The sequence below is a fragment of the Squalius cephalus genome (genome assembly GCF_949319135.1).
Source record: "Squalius cephalus genome assembly, chromosome: 10".
NCBI lineage: Eukaryota > Metazoa > Chordata > Actinopteri > Cypriniformes > Leuciscidae > Squalius > Squalius cephalus.
Window position 1 is genome coordinate 38,265,274 of NC_137131.1, and position 24,110 is coordinate 38,289,383.

The 24,110-nt window shown below is 36.2% G+C and overlaps 3 protein-coding genes across 17 annotated transcripts in view; 1 reads left to right on the forward strand and 2 right to left on the reverse strand.

Moving 5' to 3' along the window:
* plppr2b (phospholipid phosphatase related 2b) overlaps positions 1–24,110 on the forward strand; it is a 156,922-nt gene that overhangs the window by 49,052 nt on the left and 83,760 nt on the right. For 7 of the 11 annotated variants that reach the window (XM_079882708.1, XM_079882709.1, XM_079882700.1 and 4 more), the window contains one exon: positions 269–1,771. The exons of the other annotated variants lie outside the window; for them this stretch is intronic. In XM_079882708.1, coding sequence (XP_079738834.1) covers positions 269–361 — 93 coding nt within the window. In that variant the 3' untranslated portion in view covers positions 362–1,771. Of the gene's footprint in view, positions 1–268; positions 1,772–24,110 lie in introns of those variants that run through there. 11 annotated transcript variants of the gene reach the window in all.
* Positions 1,804–10,667, reverse strand: misp3 (MISP family member 3). Of its 3 annotated transcripts, none has more exons than XM_079882696.1 (4): positions 10,442–10,667; positions 6,574–8,992; positions 3,686–3,765; positions 1,804–2,418 (listed from the first exon to the last, which is right to left on the reverse strand). In XM_079882696.1, the coding sequence occupies exons 2-4, from the start codon at positions 8,978–8,980 to the stop codon at positions 2,329–2,331; spliced, it is 2,577 nt and encodes an 858-aa protein (XP_079738822.1). In that variant the 5' UTR covers positions 8,981–8,992; positions 10,442–10,667; the 3' UTR covers positions 1,804–2,328. The 3 variants fall into 3 exon arrangements, with proteins under 3 accessions (XP_079738822.1, XP_079738823.1, XP_079738824.1); XM_079882697.1 differs by having other exon boundaries at positions 10,536–10,595; XM_079882698.1 differs by lacking the exon at positions 10,442–10,667 and adding an exon at positions 9,135–9,163.
* Positions 11,369–24,110, reverse strand: part of palm3 (paralemmin 3) — a 40,207-nt gene continuing 27,465 nt past the window's right edge. The window contains exons 3-9 of one of the 3 annotated variants that reach the window (XR_013822446.1): positions 23,666–23,746; positions 20,332–20,450; positions 18,958–19,063; positions 16,371–16,401; positions 15,392–15,451; positions 12,118–14,286; positions 11,369–11,869 (exon numbers count right to left, since the gene is read on the reverse strand). Coding sequence is in view for 2 of the 3 variants with exons in the window: in XM_079882717.1 (XP_079738843.1) it covers positions 13,388–14,286; positions 15,392–15,451; positions 16,371–16,401; positions 18,958–19,063; positions 20,332–20,450; positions 23,666–23,746 (1,296 nt within the window). In the remaining variant the exon portion in view is untranslated. Of the gene's footprint in view, positions 14,287–15,391; positions 15,452–16,370; positions 16,402–18,957; positions 19,064–20,331; positions 20,451–23,665; positions 23,747–24,110 lie in introns of all 3 variants that reach the window. The other 2 variants (XM_079882717.1, XM_079882718.1) reach the window with 2 other exon arrangements.

Below are 24,110 nucleotides of genomic sequence, written 5' to 3' on the forward strand. Positions count from 1 at the left end.
ACCATTTCAAACCTTCTCTTGTGATTCGCTTTTCAAAAGGCCCACTACAGTAGTATCTCATATCTCGCTCCAGTACTAAGGTTACCAGTAAGCTGATTTGTTTAGACAAGAAGGAGAGAAAGAAGAATAAGATCACAGAATAAGATCTCTTTACATCACGCAGTGTTTGCCAACATCCTGTTGCATTAGGTCCGCTGTTCTTAGAAACATTGAGTTGTCACATCTCTAACACGCATGTTTTTCATTTGCACACGTTTCTAAACTACAGGGCTTTGGAGGGATGCCAAGAGGAAGACCCGCAGATTCAGAGGCCATCTATGACTGTCCCATGACAACCTTTAAGAACGCTTCATTTTACTGACTATCTATCTATGTATATATCCATCTATCTATCTAGCATCTGTCTGATGCTACATTTTGTTTGACATATTCTGTATACTGTGATGTTTATTTAAAGCTGAAACATTTAGTGTTTTTTAAATAATGTATGAGTAAACAATTGTCTACTGTTCAGTAGTTTGTCATTTTTCACTGAGATTTATGAATTATTCTGTCAGCAGGGGGCTCTGAACATCCAGATATAATCCAGAGATTGATGTTTCAGTGGAGCATTGTTAGTTTTTGAGCGTTGGTCATCAAATCTTTGGAAATCATTTTATAGATTTAATCACCCAAAGCTGAAAAGTGAAAGCTTTCATTTCTGTTGTTTTTCACAGCAGATGCTTACTAAAAATCTATTACTAATGTCATGTAGGTCAAGTAGTGCTCAAGAGCTTTTCATTTCCTCTTTGCTTATCATGAAACCCGAAAAGGGAACCATTTATTTGACAGTCAATCCAGAACTACATTCCTGTAATGAAATTAAACACCTATTATATGATACTAGTTTAAGACTCCCATGTATGTCTTCACATAGTCTGTCCGTACCGAAACTCTTTTGATTATCAAACCATAAACCTTTTACAGCTTTTTTACGGTCAGAGCTGATCTAGCTGTCAAATGGTCGCCTGAAGTTTCTCTGCCTCGCCTTAACCCTGTATTTCACAGAAACACTTAGACCTGCTTGAGACTGTACAAAACAATGTCCAGTTACCAGACTACGATTAACAAAATGTAATACTGATTATATGTTTTGACAGAAACTAGCCTTACATAACTAATCATAGTTCTGTTTTCCTAAGAATACATTGTCATAAATGATTGGTCTTAAAGGTCAGGCAATGGGCAGCTTTTCTTCAGTGGTAACGATAAGCTACTTCCATATTTGAAATGAACATTCCCATGCAGCCTTCGCTAAATTGCGCTGAGAAAAAGTGAATCAATAATTCACAGGCAACTAGAGGGTCAGTAAAGCATGCTCTGTGTGTGTGTGTGTGTTGTGATCTCACTCATGACTAATCTCACTCGGCGGTTTTCTTTGTACCTTTCCTACAGTTCTATCATCACCATGGCGACGCATTTGAATGCCCACTGGCGTGTTGAGTCATCCCTCTCAGCGCGGGCTGAGGAGGTTAGAATGGACTGTGATGTCACTGAAGGGTTTTTGCATGGAAGCTGAATGGAATGCGAGAACGTCGCCCTCTTTAATTGTTATATTGGAAATCAAAGCCATAGGTACGGTGTAAGCATAAAGCATTACATCCTGGTCATTGTGCCTATTGTGAAGTCAGTGATCTAGTTTCAGATCTAGACTCCAAGAGCCAAACCCCCATATTAACGATGAGTCACATTCAGCAATTTGAGTTTCGGAAAATTATTCAACACGTTCATTAAAAAAAAAAAAATCTGATCCACACTTTTTTTCTAAATTAATTCATTTTTATTAATGTTTACATATGCATCAATAAAGCCATTTCCCAGTTAGTTTAATTGAACTTTTCTAATGAGTAATGAAATATCTATGCAATAATTTTTATTAAAATATATTTTTTATATAATCCAGTCTGTTTTGACTGTCTTGTTACTATGAGATGAACAGCTATGTTTATTGATTATAAATAACTGTAAAGCCAAAGTCGAAAATGACAATTATTACACTGAAATCATTTGAGCTCTTGTGACACCAATCAACAATCATACCTAGTAACATTAACACCATCAGTTATTTACATGATGCGTTTTGTAGATTGTTATTTTGGATATCCAACTCACAGTGTCTTTTTGAGGCAAGTGATTCTCTTCATCCACCCATAATGGCACGTGGTACTGCTGTCCTTTAAAAGGTCAGGGAATTTTATGGGGAAACTGATCATTTGTTCATATGCTTTATTTTTTATGCAGGCGCACTTGGTTGTCCGGGCTGCAGGATTCTGTAGTTGGCGTTCAGTCTCAGTTGTTGTCTTCCACATGGCCGTTCACCGTCCCTGACTCCCAGCGTTCAAGTAACGGGTTTCGCTGCCTTGGGATCTTTAGCGGTTTCTGTATTTATCAGAACATTAACAACAACATTAGTGAGTGCATTTGAATTTGAACACCTCTAGGCCACATGCAGAACCTGATTTCACCAAGTACAACATGTTCCTGGATTAACATCTTTGCTGATCCTTGAACAACAAGATTTGAGGGACAAGTTTACAGTTTATGTCAAGTTTAGGCTTACAACCTGTGGGTACATCAGTGTTATTCACTATCATTTCCCTCTGATTTTAGGGAGAACTTAGGACTGAATTTTAGGACAGGAAGGTTGTTCTAGGGGCAACAAAATATGTTGACCTAGGAACGCATCTAACTTGGCAAAATCAGGACGTGCGGCACGCATAGCATAAGAAAAATTTGGTCAAAAATGTACATTTTGTCATCTTTGACCCTTGTGTTGTTTTAAACCAATCTTGACATTTTGCCTATTCATTCATTGTGCATATTCAAGTTTAAGAAATTAGATTTGAGAAGTGAATTTATTTCACTGAATAATCATTTTTCATTTTCATCTGCTCCCCAGACAGACATATATGACATAATTTAAAAGCACAACTTTGGATTTTTTTTTTTTTGTGTGTCTTTTCTGGAGCTTGACCGCCCCCTGGTCAGCATTCACTTGTTCTATTGAAGAGAGCTTCAGAATTTTAAGCTGTGGTTGAATTATTCCTTTTTAAATTGTAAAAAATAATAAACACAGAAGCAGCACATGCTCATTTATCAAGGTAGGCACTCTTTCTCCAAGCAAATGAGAGCTGAGATGAGGTGAACTGATAAAAAAGCCTCTGTTTTCAGATGAAGGCAATGTAAACCTGGCAGCACCAATCAGTTTTGATTGTGTTTCTGTTACATTATACTTTCCTGGCTGCGGAGAATGATTCAGTGACAATAATGACAGTCAAGATCTGATCTTGATTCTTAAGAATTCAGCATGAACTCTGCTCTCGCTGGCATCATTATCTAAAAGGCGATAAGCAACTTCATTAGCATCACATTTAGTGTCTGTGGTTGTGTTTGCACAGGGAGGGTTACTGAAACTTTGATACTCTCTGATTACCTATTGAAAGGTTGAAGAGGTAGGTTGGTTGGTTGCCGGTTTATTGATCAAGTAACTCCCCAATTCATGGTCTGAACCTCAACTTTTGGGTTACCAGCCCAAATCTTTAGCCACAACGTTACCAACACCAGTGATATACACATTTATTCCCGTAAAAGAGCGAAGAACACAAATGATGCCACTTTTAAAAGATTCAAAGAAAAAATCCTCTACCTCTGACACCTGTTGTCTTGGTTCTTCATCAGCTTGGGGTGGAGGCCATGTTAGGTCCAGTTTTCCGGTGGATTGTCGCACTAGAGAAAGCAGGAGACAATGTTTCTGCAAAAGTCATTTCTGATCTGGATGTTCCTATCCACACACATGATCATTGGATGAGAAGACAATAAAGTAGCAGTGAACCTACTCCTTTATTTGAACTTTAATCCAGATTTAGAATATTAGTAACAAATTGAACAATGGGAATTAGGCAGTGGCCAAACAATTTAAATGCTAAACAAATCATCTTGCATTTAAGATTCCTTCACCCTCCACCAGGTGTATCAACCTGGAGTGCTTTTTAAAGCGGTACTGAATAAGTTCTAATAAGGAAATTCATGTATAGGCACACATTTTTCTATTTTTTTAATTAGCATATTATTTTATATTTCGCTACAAAACTTATTTTAAGCATTTAAATGTAAGCATTTAGATGAGAAACATGAATCGAGTGTGTCCAAATGGAATATTTAAAAATTTCACACTATGAAGGGCAAAAGATTAAAAGATCTGTAGCAGTGGTAATTAAGGTTTAATTAACATGTTCCAATATATCCAATTGAGCAACAGTTCATACAAATTTACTTCTGTTGCATCACAATAAAAATGACATACAGTACTGGGTTTTGCTTGTAAAAAGTTATGACATCGGCAATATTGGTTTAGAACTGTTAGCTGCTCTTACACAAATGCACCACATTTCCCACAGTTTCTGCAAAATGACCATATTTGCTTAAGTTTTTGATATTACTGTAGAGCTGTGGTAAATTGATATTAGCCACCATCAGCAGAGAAAGATTATGAAATGACAGAAGGAGATTAGGAGGTCCCACATTTATTATGTTGTAAGTATTATGCTGTAGTTACAGTGGCATTTTGCCAGAAATCATGTTATCATGCAAAATAATTCTGAAGAAGAAAGCTTTTCTGAGTAAAAAGAAGTAGGGGAAACGAGTTTTTGTCAGTTTATTTTTATAAAAATAAGGCAGACACTAAATAGAAAGTAGAAATGGAAAATAAATACTTGAAATTTACTGGAAAAGAGATTTCACTTCCCCTTATTTTAGTACTAAATGTGTCATTAATTGTCAGCATAAATGTATGGATTGCCTTTTTAAGTCTAGCAGGCATTTCTGCAGACTTGTACAGTAGTAAAAGATAAACTCAAGTCACAATCGTAGTTTATGTATTGGACATGCAAACCTCACCTCACCTACACCTCAGGTATCACCTGTCCAGATCACAGTACTCTTATCCATACTTTGTTCATTTCAGCACATTTGACTGACTCAGAAATTTAAATATCCGGCTTAAGTTAGTACTATTGACATAACCCTACATTAGCATTTTGGCTGTTTGTTTGTTGGCTGCCATGGTGAGGCGCAAACTATCCCAACCTCCAGTCAAATTATAAAATGTCTATGTAACTTAAGTTTCTACACCACAGAAAAGGTTTACAAGTCTTACTGTTAACTAATAGTTCACAAGTGTCGAGTTTTATTGGTTTTGCTGCTATTAAGATTGTCCTGTATAGCTCAAACAGTAGAACATGGTGTTAGCAATGCCAAGGTCATGGATTCATTTCCCAAGCAATGCACAAACTGATAAAATGTTTATCTTGAATGCAATTTAAATCGCTCTGAATAGAGTTGTCTGCCAAATGTATGGCCTGGCCTTCAAGAAAGAATAGTTTTTTATGTGTGTGTGTATATATATATATATATATATATGTATGTATGTGTATATGTATGTATGTATGTATGTATGTATGTATGTATGTATGTATATATATATATATATATATATATTGTATGTGAATATATATATATATATATATATATATATATATAGTATGTGAATATATATATATATATATATATATATATAGTATGTGAATATATATATATATATATTGTATGTGAATATATATATATATATATTGTATGTGAATATATATATATATATTGTATGTGAATATATATATATATATTGTATGTGAATATATATATATATATTGTATGTGAATATATATATATATATATTGTATGTGAATATATATATATATATATTGTATGTGAATATATATATATATATATTGTATGTGAATATATATATATATATATATTGTATGTGAATATATATATATATATATTGTATGTGAATATATATATATTGTATGTGAATATATATATATATATATTGTATGTGAATATATATATATATATATATATATATATATATATATATATATATATATATATATATATATATATATATATATATATATATATATATAGTAGAACGTGGTGTTAGCAATGCCAAGGTCATGGGTTCATTTTTATTTATATTTATATAATTTATATATAAATTATATATTTATATTTATATAAATATATGTGTGTGTGTGTATATATATATATATATACTCTGCATATACATCCTCTCTATATCCTTTCCTGAGTGCATGTAGAGCATGGTGCTATCAAGGCAAAGACCAGGGGTTCAATTTACACCAAATGCATGAACTGATAAAATGTATATTTTCAATACATAATTTGCTATTTTGCTTTGATTTATAATGACAAATGTGTAAATGTGAGTGTATGGCCTACAAATGAGTTTAATAGGATTTGTTACATAGGTCATGTGTCCTTTGCATTATCTGCATGTGCTCCAGTAGCTCAAAGTAGTAGTAGTGTTAGCAACGCAGACTTCATTAATTCTCAGGAATGCATAAACTATTCATATTGTATGCTGAATGAATGCTACATAAGTTCTTTTGAATGTTAAGTTTTGACTCCTTTCAACTGCTCTGAGTTTTCACATGCTGCTTTACAATGACTCACCTGATGTAGTGGCGGTGAATATCTCTGATTGGCGGCCTGTTGGAGTCAAATTTGTCTGTGGAGGTGGGGAACTAAGAATCTCTTTGTTAGAGGATCCCGTTCCAACTTTCACTCCACTTTCTGTCCTCAAATCAATTCTTGTTCCCCTTCCTTCTTCCAGATCCATGGCTGCTCCTCCATAAAGACTGTTTCTCTGTCTCTGTAGTTCTCTTTCCCTTTCTTTTGCCTCCTTAATGTCCAGCTCCACCTGAGGCTGCAGAGTCATAGAGGAGCGGAGCTTGAAGAACGGGTTCTCCTTTACTGTACTTGAGTCTTCAGCCACTTCAAAATTTGGTCTTTGTCTTGCATTAACAGGCTCTGCAGAAGTAGCCCTCACACCCACTGGATTCATCACTTTTACAGATCCTCCATCTGTCCATGAGGCTGTCTTATAACCCCCGTTTGGTCCTCCCACAGTTGTAGGAATAGGGTTGGCCTCTATTATTATTATCTGGCCCGTGAATCCCTCAGCTAGACCAGGTCCTCGAGCCGCAGGCGTGTTGCCGTTGCTGCCTCCATACTTGGCCATGGCTGGTGGGGTGGGAGAATTTTGAGAGAATTGCATTAGGCGTTGTCGAACAGCAGAATCAACTTCCAGTATTCCAGAAGCAGACTCTACGTAAGAGGAGTTTGGGGGAGATCTTCTGCTAAAGTCTGCCACTGATTCCTTCTGCTCTTGGAATGACTCAAAGAGCAGCTTTTTTTCTTGAAGCTGTACCTCTGTTCCCTTGTCATAGAAGCCAGGTAGTCTGCCCAGTTCAACCAGAACCTTCTCCCTCTCGGTCTCTGCGCTGATTTCCTTCTGCATCTTCTTTCCAGCAAACTGCCGGTCCTTGTCGAGGCTTGGGTTGGATCTTATCTGGAGGTCCTGAGATAGAATAGGTCTCCTCAATGGAATTTCCACAAACTCATTATTCCTGTTAGATGTGTCGCACAGCCCTCGAGAACGCCGTAGACTCTGCTCTCTCTTCATAGTCAAACGGATCTCCTTCTCAATGGGAGTTTCGTTAGGTGGAGATTCAAAGGGCTGTGGAGCCTCAGTGTTAACAAGGCCCTCTGAGACATCTGTTGTGCTGTTGGGGGAGAAATCTGCTGATACACCGCTATCGCTCTGGCTGTCATCAAAATGATCCACCTGCATTCTGTTGACTTTCCCGTCTCCCAGATGAGGCTTTGTGTTTGACTGGGACTCGGCTCTCTGTCCTTTGTTTTCCCGTTCTTGTCTTTGATCTTTAACCTCCCCAAGCTGCTTTCCTCCGGTCCCACCTGTTTCTGTGAAACGCACTGTTTGCTTTCGCTCTTCACCTGTTTCTCTACCCTCTCTCTCCTCCCTTTGACTGTCCCTTCTCCCGTGTGTCATTATCAATGGCTCTTTTACTTCCGTAGAGATAGAGGCAGAGTTACCTTGCTCTGGATTGGCTGGCTCGCCTGCAACTGCTTCTAGGGGCGGAGCAGCACCACACACCTGTTGTAACTCATTCTCATTTATATCACTTAGGTTGTTTACCTCAAGCTCCCCCTGCTGGACATTCTCTGCATTAACCCCAGATTCAGTTATGGATACACTTTGGATGCTTGATGAAGGTTCGGTTTCTGTGAGATTACTTTTTGACGATCTTTTGGAATACGTCAGGTTTGGTGGTTCATCACAACGACTGTCCCGTCTCACCCACTGCTCTCTGGTGCTCGGGAAGTCCAAAGGTTTACAGTCTATATTTAGCTCTTCACTGTTCTCTGATAGGAACACAATTGAGTCGGAGTCACCATGCGACTCAAGCTCATGTCCCTCTTCTTCTTTGGTCACCTTTGGCATTTGTGGTGAGTCAGTGCTTTTGTCTGCCTGTGTCATGCTAACAGGTTCTTCACCCTCAGTGTCTTGCACAGATGTCTGAACATCTTCACTGGTTTCAGGGTTTTCCTTCACTTCATCCTGAATCTCTGTGGCTTGACTCTCATTTCTCTCTGGTTGGATATCTTCTTCCAGTCCTGGCACTGGTGGACACTGGTCATCATCAGAGTCATTTTCAACTGTACTGCACAAGTCTTCCCTTGTTGGCTCAATGGCTCCATCAGCTGGTGAGGAGGTGGGATGATCGGGAGGTTGAGGCTGGAAACTGCTGTCAGGTGTTTCTGTTCTTTCTAACTCACTTATAGCTTCTGTGTCCTTGTTCATCTCTTGCAGGTCTGTGGCTGTGTCTTTCTTTTTCGTCGTATGATCTTCTATTATTGCTGTTTCCATGTCTTGAGTTAAGTGGGCTGTTTCTGCTATTTCTGCTATGTCTGCTATTTCTGCTATTTCTATTTCTTCACTACTGCATTCATCCAGGGATTCAGATTTCTGAGTGCAAGTCACAGAGTCTGTTTCCATTTTGCTCTAGATCTGTATGAAATAAATGGCAAAATGTGTTTATTCAATCACAGAATGACAAGCCAGAGACGGGCTTCCTTTAGTTGATTGATTGTGTTGGTAATCAACAAAGTTTTGTTTCTTTCTTCCCAGGCTTCCCTTACTGCTTTCTCACCTTATTTTTTATTGCATAAAGGTGAGACCCCTGAAGTCCTTTCCTTTATACGGGTAACACTTATAGTTTTTTTTGTTGTTGTAGTTGTTGTTGCTGATTTAGGAAACAATAATCAGCTTATGTTTCAATCCCAGTAACTCAGGAGAGCTCATAATAAATGGAGTTATAGTGCGACTGCATTACCTTTTTCACTTGCTTTTGTGTTCTTGCTTCACAAATCTTTGACCTCTGTCAGTCTTAAATAAAATTCATTAGGTCATTGATTCTTTAACGCCCATGCCTCAGAGTCAGATTAGTGTCCTTCCCTATTAAGTTCACCTTGATATAGGTCATCTGAAACAATTACTTGCAATATTTATTTTAAGTTTTCATGTTTTTTTTTTTTTTTGTACTAGTCTGTACACTAAGCATTTATTTTTGTAACCATTGTCTTATTTTGCTATATTGTCATTGTCCTGCATATTGATCCATACAGATATTTCCATATTAGCAAATGCGATTGAGAATGATTAACAAAATTATTAAAATTGGAAGAACATTAAACAGCGTGCAAGGTCGAGGGTGGACATTTTCCACCTTCACAGTCAATGAAATTTCTCTCTATTCTTTAGAAAGTCAAAATTTAACCAGGTCTTCTGAGAATCATATTTACTTAAATGCTAGCTCCAATCTCCATGCAAGTCAGGTAATAATTTTTTGTTGACATCAAGTGGATCATTCACAATATAATATTTGGACTCTGTATTGCATTGTCTCCTGGAAACAAACACAAGGATTTAAAGGTGTGTCATAGCATAATGCTAATTACATAAGGAGCAGATTAATACCATTTAATCAGATTATACTGTGGACACGAGTAACAAAACAACATGGAAATTCTGATTCAGGAATAATACAATAATGGTGAGGTGTTCTTAGTGTCCTTATGAATTAAAACACACACAATACTTAATAAAAGTCATGATTGAATTTCAATCTAGTGAAAATATAAATATTATATTTATATATATATAAACAAAACCTGGTAGCACACATCTATTTTTAGCTATACTGAAAACTACTGTTAAAATCCACAAATGTCAAGCAAACTATAGTATGAATAGCTGTCATTAAATGTGGATAAGTCTGCTTCAGTAATTCTAGGTAAAACAAGTAGTGTGGATATTAAATTAATTAATCCCAAATTGAAATTCCTGACATTGTCATGCAACACACATAAAGTATACAAATCAGTTAAAGGGCTATTTGGATTACACGACCCATTCTTACACATAAAAACATAAGATGAAAAAGGAAAACAGGCCTACCAGCTGATGAGATGAAATAAAAGATGAAAGAAGACAAAGGTCAGCTGAAAGACAAAAAAACTGAAGTGAGCTTTGTGAAATCTGCCCCTCTCACCTTCTTACTCTCTTCTCCTTCCCTTTCTTTCCTTCTCTCTTTTACTCTCTCTCTCTCTCTGTACCTCCACCCCCTGCTTAGTAATCAAGGTTAAAATCTGTGCAGTTCTTTTCTCTCCTACTTCCACAGAACACTAAAGCTGCTGAGTAAACCGCAGGCCTTGCATCACTAATCCAAACAGCTCTCAAAGCTCTCACGAGTTTGAACAGTGAAAGCATGGGATCTCTTTCCATTCTCTTTCGAACTTCTAGGTTCACCCACAACACTGCAAGATCTAAATGTAGCTGTAATATTTTACAATAAGGTTCAGTTTGTTAGCATTAGTTATCATTAGGTATCATGAAGTAACAATTCTAACAATAATTTATTAATAAAAAATGTTACATATACAAATAAATTTTTAATAAATTTGAATTTCAATCTGCATAAATTAACATTTGTTAATGTATTATGCAAAGACATTGATTAAAAATTAATGATATAATATTAAAGCATAAATTACCTTTTAATTAATTCAAATTTTTAAATGCTTGTTCATTGTTAGTTTATGATACGGAACGCATGAACTTATTGTCAAGTGTTGCAATATAAGTTAAATATAAATATGAAAAAGGTTCAAGCTATTGAATATTTAAAGACTGTGACAGAATACACTATTCTTTTTCATGTTTAATGATGAAAGGATTATTGCCATTGTTTTTTAAAGGCATACTATTTGATTCTCTTTTATACATAACTTACAAAATAATACTGTTTTATCTTTACATTGACAGTAGCTATATTATACCTCATTATATGCCTCCTCAACTATTAAGAAAAAACAGCCTTAGATTAAATTTCATAATTTTATTTATTCTTCCAATGTAAACTTTCTATACAAAATCCTCACCGCTTCTTATTCAGCTCTTTGTATATACTATACATACAGGCACTCAGTTAAGGCACTGAGAATTTGCATCAAACTTTCCATGCTGAAAAAATGATGTTCCTGAATCCAACTGAAAGCTTTGAATAATATTGATTACATATGGTATGAAACTTGAATCGCTGTCACGCACAATTTAAACAACCGTTAAAAAAAGACAACAGAAATGTCAGTTCACCTTAAAGGGATAGTTCACTTTGAAATAAAATGTTGGTATGTTTTATCTTACCTCAAGGGCATCCAAGATGTAGGTGTCTTTGTTTCCACAGTAGTTTCAATTTTGATATTTTTAAGTCAAACCGTTCTTGTCTGTCAGTCATATAATGCAGGTCTATGGTCACTATCTCAAAGAGCATGGACAGAGAAGTCCAAATTAAACAATTCCCCATCGTAAGTACACATTGATGGCCTAAGACACAAAACGAGTGGTTTGTGTGAGAAAATGAACAGTATTTATATTGTTTTTACCTCTTATACACAGCCACGTCCAAGTGATCTGAGGGTGCGCGCGCTTCCTGGTGTGTGACGTGTGCGCGCGTTCTGGCTTAGTCTGCGCAAGCGCCGGAAAGCGTACAAGAGGTAAAAACGATATAAATACTGTTCGTTTTCTCACACAAACCGCTCGTTTCGTGTCTTAGGCCATCAATGTGTACTTACGATGGGGAATTGTTTAATTTGGACTTCTCTGTCCATGCTCTTTGAGACAGTGACCATAGACCTGCATTATACGACTGACAGACAAGAACGGTTTGACCTAAAAATATCAAAATTGAAACTACTGCGGAAACAAAGACACCTACATCTTGGATGCCCTTGAGGTAAGCTAAAACATACCAAAATTTAATTTCAAAGTGAACTATCCCTTTAAACAGATTGCTAAAGCGATTTATGCCATATACTATACACTGTTCAGAAATAGTACTGTTCACAGGGTCACATTAAAGAGATAGTTCACTCAACAACAAAAAAAAAGGTTAATTCTGTCATCATTTATTCACTCTCATGTTGTTTTAAACCTGTATGCATTTCTTCTGCAAGACAAAAATATCTTCTTTTTTTGTAATACAAAGTTGTTTAGGATTCCATTGCCTATCACTGTACAGACAAAACAGTTGAAACACACTTCAAAATATCTTTTGTCTTGCAAAAGAAAAACTCGAGCAGTTTTGGAACAACATAAAATGATTTTCAGTGCAGGATAAACTATCTGTTTAATGTCTAAAAACACTTCTGTCAGCCAGTTGAAGACAACGTAACAATAAAAGCAGAAACTCCATTCGCATCAGCAATAAAAATCTCTAAAGATGTAACAGCATGTATAAAATCACAGGTAACCATTCTGTCTCTTTGTTTTGTATCATAATCAAGGCACACAAATTGTTTATGATAGATTATGCAACAACTACTGAAAGCAGAGAAGTGTTAATTACCGCTGTGGGTTGATTCCCACGGCACTGATAAAAACAAAATATTTTTATGTGGTAGTGTTAAAACCGTCAAGGCCTCTGTGGGTCGGCAGCCAACGCTCTAGAGTCGCCAGACATAAAAACAGGATCATAATCACTAATCAGACACCAGAGGCTGGGAATGCAACCAATGGTGACGCATTAACAACAACAACATGCACACTGAAGCCTATTCCAGTCCTTTCCTGCAAGCCAATGCACTTTACAAAGCTTCTTTTTACACTGATAGGAATTATGGGCATCCAATACGGAAAGGGCAAAGCCAGTCTTTACGTTTTATGGCTCCGTTTTGAATGTATTCTTCAGTATATAATAAAAACTTTGTGCTTTGATGCCACAAGTGAACAGCTGAAGATCAAAATATGAACGTCTTGAAATACAAACTGTATATTCAGAGTAACAGCCGAGATGGAAAAGAAAGAAGAATTAAAAAAAGTCACAGTCAAACGTCAACAGACCGTTCACATGACTGAACAACACTGGCAGTTTTTCCGCTTTGGTGCTCCTGCGTCCTCTGCTGGATTGGTGGCGCTGGTATCCAGCTGGGCCGCTGCTTTGGAGATCAGCAGAGGTTCTTGTTCGACACGCTGCTTTCCTGTGTTGGACTCGTCCAGCGGGACCTCCTGAAATTGGCTGAGCGAGATGCGCGAGGCGGGCTCCTCGTCTTTTGGGGTTTGTGATTCTGTTGCGTTTGTTTCAACTTTGGGTCTGATTGTTGGAGAAGGTTCTGTTGTGGAATACACTGGAATGAGGGAAGCCTCTATAGGGCTATCTACTGTCACATTCTGGGGTTGTGTTTCAGTGGAGTCTGGGAGATGTTGCTCTATTTGCCCTTCGTCTACCACTACCACATCCACATCCATTTCCTCAGCAGGAGAATCTTCAGTCACTTCGACCTGCTTCAGATCAACAGACGCTTCCGGATCATACTCTGTCTCTTCTTCAGCACACGTTGCTTCTGTGTTTCCAGATGAGTCTTCATTTTTAGCATCCGTAGTAGGTTCTTGAGCCATGCTGTCATCCTCCTCTGGGATTTCCTCTCCTTCGTCTGTAATGATGACTCTTTCTGCTCGGATAATTGCTCCACCATCATCGTCCTCATCAACTCCTTGTCCGGGCTCCACCTCCTTGAAGCCAAGGAAGGTCATGGTTATTCCTCCAGCACCTGTTCCTTCAGCAGGGTGGCTGGCGAAGCCGTTAGCAGAAGCGGGTTCGTCTTGTCCTGGAGTATCGTGTGATGTTTCTCCTTCCACATTTCCGTTTATAATAGCTGAAGTTGTTATGGTGTCAGTTTCTGTCTTTGCATCAGTGAGCGGTTCTGCTTCCTCCACGTCGTGGTTCTCAGCATGCACGGAATTATCTGCAACAAAAACCAACAGTATGAATATAAAATAATAGGTTTTGACATTTATACATGTTAACAATAGTGAAATTGTCAATGGCAATGCTTTGATTCTATAATTGATAGCATATTAAAGGCTTTTTCATAAATTTGAAACTATCGTTTACACTATTAAGCGTTTTGGTCAATCGGATCACAAGTGGACGACGCTAAATACAGGTGTAAACGGGGTCTAAAACATTTTGAGCTTGTCCACTTTCAACCACTTCCAGAAATAGTTGAAAATGCGGATTGCTTTCGTAGTGTACACGTTTATTTTTTTCGTGTAAAAATACATGTTTTTTACATGTAAAAATACAGAACGAATATTTCGAAATTCGTTCGAAAATACATTCGAACTCATTTTTTTTGAATGAGTTCGAACAGCCACAAAAGACCGGCTACTCTCCACCTACAGACCTCATGCATAAACATTATAGGAATTGCGTTTCCTATAACGTACCAAGCACAATGTTCTCTCACCATTCCTGATTTCTAACACACTCTCAGCGTTCAGCTGGTCTTGGGGCTATCGGAGCAGAAATGAAAGCTAAAGTTCTCCGTATGTTTTTCTGTCGTCTCCGGGCACGTTCATTTGTAAATTACTCAAGCTTATTTTGTCCATTAGATTGAAAGATCTGAAAAAACCCATACGTTTTCCCGCCTGTAGACCCTCTCCTCGAAGAAATCAGGACAGAAGTGGTTGAAAGTGGACAAAAGAGACGGATTAAAACACCAGGTGTAAAAGGGAATGCGTTTCCCTCGTCTACTTGTGATCCAGTTGACCAAAACACATCTTAGTACCAGGTGGAAACAGTCTTTAGGGCATTGCTAGGGTGTTTTACTGGTCTTGTCATATTAGGTCTCTCCCTCAATGTAGGTCTAAGGATTTTTTTCACCTATTTTATCATCTGCCAGAAAAAAAAGGTACGTTTTATCGCTAAGAAAAATAAGTATTCAGCCCTCCTCTACAAACCACATGATGATCTCAGAACATATGACTGGAAAGTTACCCAAGTCTTTACCAGGTGACTAAGACAGAATAGTATATCATATATATATGAGAAGAACTGATATTTTATACCTCTCTTTTCCTCTTTTCCATTCTCCACGATAGGTCCATTAGGGGCTGTCTCAGCAACTGCTGTTTGATTAGAAACATTTATGATTGATATTTGTGCAATATCATGCTTTGCAACTTAAGATGAGTTCTTTTGTTCATTTTTTAACAGTGTTTTCATTACAAAATCTTATTTTAAATCTAAATGGTTTGATGCACTAAAAAAAAAAAGACTGGTAACACTTTACAATAAGGTTCAATTCCATAACATAAATATAAATATTTTTATAAATATACACTACTGTTCAAAAGTTTGGGGTCTGCAAGATTTTTTTTTATGTATTTGAAAGAAGTGTTCACCAAGGCTGCATTTATTTGATAAAAAATACAGTAAAAAAAAAAAATATTGTTAAATATTATTACAATTTAAAATAACTCAACTTTAATATATTTTATATAAATTTTATTCCTAATGCAAAGCTGAATTTTCAGCATAATTACTCCAGTCTTCAGTGTCACATGATCCTTCAGAAATCATTCTAATATGCCATAACATTGTTTATTTCACAAATGAATGTAAAAGTGCATACTGTCACTTTTGATCAATTTTAAAAAAATAACATAATATTGTATTTAATAATAATAAAAAAATATATATTATAAATTGTTCATGGTTCCTCTACCAATGTTAACTTAAAACTTTATAATGTTCAAATGTTTTATAAATGCTGTGAAAGTGTTATTCATCATTAGTTGATGATCCCTAAAGCATTGGCTAATGCTATCAAATTGATCATTAGCCGTATTGCAAACTGGTACCAATTTAATTAACTAGGAATTCATTTAACATAAAAGCACCACTGCTGTTTTGTCAAGGATTATACTCTTTTGTGTTATCAATAATCAGGTCTGGAAAGCAGACCTGTTAGTTAGATGCCATGCAACTGCAACAGATACACAGATGGTCAGCAGCGCAGAGAGTGGACAGATGGCACACACTCACCTGTTCCCACTGGCTCCACCATAGTCTCGCCCTATTGGATAAACAAGAGAGAAAAGGTCAACAGCCATCCTTAGAGAGGACACATCACACTCTTTAACCGTTTAAACCATCTCATTCTGCTGGTTAATATTTTATTCAAGGCCATGGAACATTTATGGGAGGAACAGCTCGAGACTGGAGAAGTTTCCTATCGAAGTTCATTAACATGCACACCGATAACCCAGCCTTCTCCCAAATACTGCAGCACTCTGGTTACAATGTGATTTGTAGAAACACCATAAACCACTTATTAAAGGTACACTCAGTATTTTTCCTCATCACACACAAAGAAATTAAATTTTTAAAGAAAGCAGTTTTTATTATACGTGCCCTTTCATGTTCAAATCACATGACCAGATAAACACAACTCAATTTATATAGGACACTTTTGCCTATAAATTAATCATGGCTGACGGCAAATAACTAGAAGCTGACATGTTTTTAATTAATTCAATGAATTAATTGAATTTAATTAATTCGAGTCATTTTAATACCATATTCAGAACATTCAAAACATTAATCAATTGTAATATGAAATATGAGAAGAACCTAAAATCACCCGAGACTAGTAACCCAGTTTCAGGTTTGTGTCAGATTTGTGTGCTTATATTGTATTATAACTCCCCCTTCCTCTATTATTGTAAATATCAGCAGTCATCTAATTCATGTGCAGCCTTCCCCATTCACTGGCTCATAACCGCTAATACTTTCTTTCACTCGCTCTGATTAGATAATTAGGGGAGATCTTTCATCAAGATTAGAAAAAATATGGTTGTGTTGCCGGCTTCATTTATTAACAGACGCACACATCAGCTTCAGTTGCCACAAGGTGGAGTCACGCCAACACTATATTTTTCATATTCAGTTTTCAATGCAGGCAGTAATCAATGCAAAATTGTAATCTAAAAAATAAAAAACAACAACAACATTTGATCCGGCATGACTTTTCTTTGACTCATCATGACTTTTCTTTCTTTTTCTCATTATTATAAGCAACTTTAATTCTCATTTGGAGTCTCTGAGATTTACAACTTAATTATTGAACACACTGTAGCAGTTCATGTTTACACTTTATTTTGATGGTCCACTTTAGACATTCTATTAACTATCTATTAAATATATCTAAGCAACTTTGCAACTACATGTCAACTGACTCTCATTAGAGTTGACTATTAGGTTTGGGTAAGTAGAATAAGTTGGCATGTACTTGCAAGGTTACTTAGTCAGTGGAATGTCTGTTAGAGGAGTATCAAAATAGCAGATATTAAGCAGACAGTGTACTAATACTCTAATGACTGCTAGCTGACATGTAGTAGAAAAGTTACTTATAGTTAGTAGAATGTCTAAAGTAGACTATCAAAATAAAGTGTTACCCAGTCCACTCCTGCCAAATGTAAATTGACCCAAAACAGAAACAATATAAAGGATTAGTATTTTGAGAAGGTCAGAGGAACATACTAAAGTTTAATTTTAAAATGCACTGTTATTTTTACACTTCAATCTCATCAGAACATGAACACCTCAGTTCCTGTGCGTTTATGTTGACACTTTGACTTCATTGCCTTTGAAATGAATTCGTCTTGAGGAAACAGTAGACCAAGACTCAGCTTAATTCTAATTCAGTTCTATGATAAAAAGCTGTAATCTTCCAGCAGTCCATCAGAGCAGCATATTCAACGGCCTTGCAGTGTGTTTTTAAAGTCAAAATAATGTGTTTACTTACGGTTCAGCTGACCTCCGTAACAAGGCTGTTTGTTGTGATGGTAACAAGTGTAAAATAAAAAAACAGCAATGACTTGCTGCTACTTATAAGCAGCTCATAATGATTTCAGAGAGCTGTGTAAATACAGTAAACTGTGAACATGAAGCGTATTGACTTAAATGTTTAAGCACTAAGGATTTAAAGAACCCTTTTATTGTATAATAATTTATTTGATTATGTTGTTAACTTGCAAATCTTCTTATCTTACACCACCATTCAAAAGTCTGAGGCCAGTAAGATTTTTTTAAATGTTTTTGAAAGAAGTCTCTTATGCTCACCAAGGCTGTATTTATCTGATTAAAAGAATATAGTAAAAAAATATTATTATTACAATATAAAATCATTTTCAAATTTTCAATCTGAATATATTTAAAAATGTCATTTATTCCTGATGCAAAGCTGAATTTTCAGCAGTCTTCAGTGTCACATGACCCTTCAGAAATCATTCTAATATGCTGATTTTCTGCTCAAGAAACATTTCTGATCATTATTAATGTTGAACTAATGTTAATGTTTTTGTGGAAACTGACACTTTTTTATGATCCTTTGATGAATAGTTCAAAAGTTCAGAAGAACAGCATTTATTTAAAATAGAAATCTTTTGTTGCATTATATATGTCTTTACTGTCTCTTTTGATCAATTTAATACATCCTTGCTGAATAAAAGTATTCATTTCTTTAAAAAAAAATTCTACTGACCCCAAACATTTGACCAGTGTAGTGTAAATAGTTCAAAAATCATGTGACCGCAGCAGCGTGATCATTCAGTCAGACGTGGTGTCTCACCTTATGGTGTGTCGGAGCATCTGTGCCAGATTGAGTGGAGCCGTCCTCTATGAGTTTCTTCAGTTTAATTTCTTCCTCTGCCAACCGCTCAGACGTCACCTGTAATCTAATGCACATACACACGTCATGTTTTATATGGTGGGAACCTACTTTTTGGCTTCTGCAAGGTAATTGGAGAGGTAATGTTGGAGAATAGCTTTTAGTGTAGCTAAGAACTTTTCCTAAAGTGTAGCTTGACTAGTCATGATTGGCTACAATTTCACTGAAGAACCTACAATTTCTTCCCCAACAGGTTCCCAAAATACACTGTGGGTTTTCCAGGATTTACTATCAGACTAAACAAAATGCGCAAGTGAACCTGTACTCACGTGGACTCATTTACTCACTCGCAGTTCTCTCTGGAAATCACAGCACGCTTTATAGCTATATAAATCTGCACTGTAACAAATACACGCATTAAACGAATCACTCCTCATAGGACGAGACTCTCGCCTCAGACGGCTGTTTACACGCCATGAAAGCGTGTTCCCTATAGACCTGTGAGCAGCTTATTACTGCCAAACTTTGCTCTGACTAATTAAAGCCCTGCTTCTTCAACACAGAAGAACATCTCAGCGGCCAGCTTATTACAGTAATCACCATCTCCTTCAGTCAAGCAAATAAATGCTGATGTGCAAAGGACGAACATCAAACACTCCTCCTCACACACACAGGCATAAATAGAAAGATATTTTGGGGGATAAAAACCCATCACCTGCTTGGTGCTCCAGGACTTTGGCAGGAATAATTAGTGGTGTTTGCAAAGGGAAGCATTCTTACCACTTACGTGTGATAAGAGATTTGAACAAACCCCATAGTGTTAAAGTATTGAATTTCATTGTGTAACTCATCTCATACATTGTTCATGAGAGTTTCTATGACAGTTTCCAAATTTACAAATAAATAAATAGGATTGTTTGAATAAAACAATCAAAATATGAGGAAAGTTTCATTGCGTTATCACAAATAAAACAATTGACTCCAAGCACGACTGCACAACATTCTTATAAAATCTAGTTTTTAATAATATCTGAATAAAATTTTCCTAGGCTGGACATCACTTTTGGCCACTACTGTATATATCATATTATTATTATTATTATTATTATATTATACACTGTATACATATTTTTTTTATTCTAAATGCATTTATATAATGTCCACATTATATTTAAAAAATACATTTTACAAGTACATTTCGAAACCTATTTCAGCAAATAAAGGTTTCAATTAAATATATTTTGAAAAACGATATAAATCTGAAAAATACATTTTCTTAAGCTCTGCTGTCTACAACATATTTATCAAATCAAATCTAACAATAAAAAATCGTACTTGTTAATGTTCGTCTCAATCTCCTGAGCCTTGTGGCCCCAGAGGGGTGATCGGGGTCCCGTACTGTCAGGAGATGTGGGAGGTCCTTCCATCAGCCATTGGTCTCTGAGGGACTTCCTCTGTGAGAGAAACAGGGAAAAGGAGGTAGAAGGAGAGGTAATTAATGCGGCCTTTACATTATTTAAATTGATTTCTTATCAGCAGTTCACTATTTTCACAAAAATGGATGAATACAATCAAGATGCAAAGGTAAAGGAATAGTTCACCCAAAAATGAAAATTCTGTCATCATTTACTCACCCTCAAGTTGTCCCAAACATGTATGAATTTCATTCTTCTCCTGAACACAAAAGAAGATATTTTGAAGAATGCCCTTAACCGAACAGTTGATGGACCCCATTGACTAACATAGTATTTTTAACCTATGGAAGTCAATAGGGCCCATCAACTGTTTTCATTTTTGGGTGAACTATCCCTTTAAGCATAACCTTTGCATCATGATCATATTTATCCATTTTTGTGAATAATTTAGGGACAATAATGTCTCTAATATGCAAGTTACTAAATATTAACTTATTGTTTATTCAGCTGTTCTTGTTATGTTGCTTAATTGTTGCATGGCTTGAATTGTTTCAAGACACTGTAAAATCTGAATAAAATTGTGTCTTTTAATCAGTCTTTCAATATTCAGTATTCCTAAATGTTGACAAAATAAACTTTTAGCAGATGTATGCATTACAAATGTACATTCTCTTCAGGGAAATGTTGTCTAATAATTGCTCTTGAATGACAATATTTCCATCTACCCATTTAATGTGAATTTTGGGATAATGCATTAAAAATATGCTGGATGGAAATGCCAAGATGTTCTAAAAATGCACATAAAAAAACGTGTGCGCTCAATTGAGGTGGATCATTTTTTATCCGATAAAAAGACACGCTCATAAACTGATGTGCATAAAATCCCTCGACGTGCAACAAAAAAAAGTTACGTGACTTTGCCTCGACAGATCAACTAGCGGATCAGTTTCATTGCACTGCATCTCAAATGTTGGTTTGTTCGTTCTGAAATGCCTGAGCCAGTCTGTTATCAAAATGTTTGGGTATAATGACCTCCCAGAAATCTCACACAACTGCGTTCCCAAACATCATGCATCCAAACACAAGATAACATGACAGCGTTTATTGAGTTTCATCTACACGCTCTGAGGCGCAAGCAAATTATGATGTATGAAAAAAAGAGCAACAGTAACTTCCCCGAATGCAGTGACTTTCATTTTTACCGATATTTTGCACCAAATTCCCAGGAAGTGAAGATTTCGTTCTCTTGAACACATGGGGCAGAAACAATGCTTTATTCGCAAATGTTTTATGCGACATTCCAATTTTGCACCAGTAAAATTGACAACTTTAGATGGAAACCTTTGCTAATGTCTCTCCTCCTGATTGTACCTGCCACTGACTAACAATAACAGGAAGCACATCACTGTTTGTTACAGTACGTGTCTTCAATTGCACTAATGCTCATACTCTGGAAGTGTCTCAGTTGCTTTTGTCCATGGTACAAACTGTCAAGAGAGGAAAAAAGACACGTTTTTGATATGTTCCACCTAAACTTCCTGTTTCAGCAGGAGACAATTTAACAAAGAAAATATAAAGTGTTCATCTAGCCATTTCATTGGGTCTTTAAAGCACTAAAAATATGTAGAAAGTTGAAGTGCAACTGGAATGAATAATTGTGCAGTAAAACATCCCTTATACAATTTAGAAAATGCCAAAAGGTTAAAGTCTAAAATAATAAGTTTATTCAAGTGTGCTGTTAGTATACTTCTTTTAAACTAAAAAATAATAATAATGAGAAAGTATACTTTCAGTCAACTTTTTATGCACTTCTCAGAAATATACTTTATCCCAGGAAGTGACAAATTGAACTGCACTTGGAATGATTAATTGTGCTGCAAAACATCCTTTATACAATTTAGAAAATGGCAAAAGGTTAAAGTCTCAAATGAAATTTCCTGCAGAGCGTAATGTCCTTTCATTTCTCTGCTAATTTCACCTTCAAGAACAGAACCATCAAGACATCTAGAGTTACAGTAATAAAACACATCTCTATGCAGGCCAAACGGGGAATTCCACAACATGCACAGAACAGTGCAGGCACCAGATGCCACACAGGAAGTGATGTGCACCATGGAAACTGATATACTAATATAAACAAACACCACAACAGTGTACGGAAGCACATTTCTGCTTTGGTATAGTAAATCGTAATTATGACATAAAAAGACAAAAACGCAATTATGGCATAAAAATATTAAATTGACAAAAAGTTGAAATTATGACAAGTCAAAATTTTGATAAAAAGTCAATTATGAAAGTCCTAATGACATGTTGAACTTTTATGAAAATTATGTTGTTTTTTTTCATCTCATTTTGACTGACTTTTTATCTCATAATATTTTTAGCTAATTATGATTGACCCGAGGATGTTTTTTTCCTTATGTAGTGGAAACAGGCTTCATAATGTCAGGGAAGGGCGTGAAATAAACTCGAGACGTGAGAAGATAAGGAGAAGTCAAGGTAAATAAAGCTGTCATTTTGACAAATTATGACAAAATATTATCTATACACACTATGTTGATTAATTTTAATGCAAAAATGCATATATCATTTGAATACTTTGATTTGAGATGATTAATGTGACATCAAAAAAATATGACAAAAATTGAATTCTGCTGTGATGCATTATATACACTGTTGAATATTGCTAATGGGAGTGACATAACTAGCAGTGTGTAAAGTTTGCTTTACGAGACTTTCTTTCTAAAAGGAAATAAGGGCCCGTAGTTGAAGAAACACCCATGAATGTACTCACAGACACGCACACTGTAGAAAAAAATGTCTTGGAACCAACTAATAACACAAAGGAATAGGAAGAGGGAACGCCAATATGGAAATATTATTGAAACAATGGGGAGAGAGAGAGAGAGCGAGAGAGAGAGAGAGAATGTACACACACACCTACACACACACACACACACACACACATTCAGAGGAGGCATTAAACCTTCCAGGGTAACATTTCAATTCGCAAGAAGGGTGTGTGTTTGAACACACTGAATGTTGAACCTGTATCTGTATCTTGTGTTGCACATGTGACTCTGGTGACTGTGTGCATTGTTGGTGTTTGTGTATGTGCATTTAAGCCTACGTTTGTGAAATTCCACCCCATGACGCAGCCTGCTAAACACCAACGTGACCTGACGTGTCTAGCTGCAAAACAATGTTACGGTTCATGCAGGCGATGTGTGTGTGTGTGTGTGAGGTCACACCTTTAGCTGCTGAAGTCTCAGTCGCTCATCCTCCATCTCTCTCTTGGCTCGCTCCTGTTCTTCCTGTATCCGCCGTTTCTCCTGAAAGCAGAAATTATAACACAATATTATATCGTGGTATTATACCACGATAACAATTATAAAATGGACTTGATGTACGCTTGAAACACCTTTTCAGAATGTTAACACAAACTAACATTTTTTTCTTTATTTTTGGCATGTCATTTTGACTGATAAACAATGGAACGGGTTTGACAAGACATTGGACAGGATATAAACCAGCATTCATAAGTTTGGGTATAAGAAGGAATATATATATATATAAATATTTTTAGTAAGGACACATTAAATTGACCAAAAGTGACAGTAAATACATTTCAGTAACATACTTAAAGCTTTAATGTATAATGCATTATAACAATATTCATAATGTACGTTATAATAC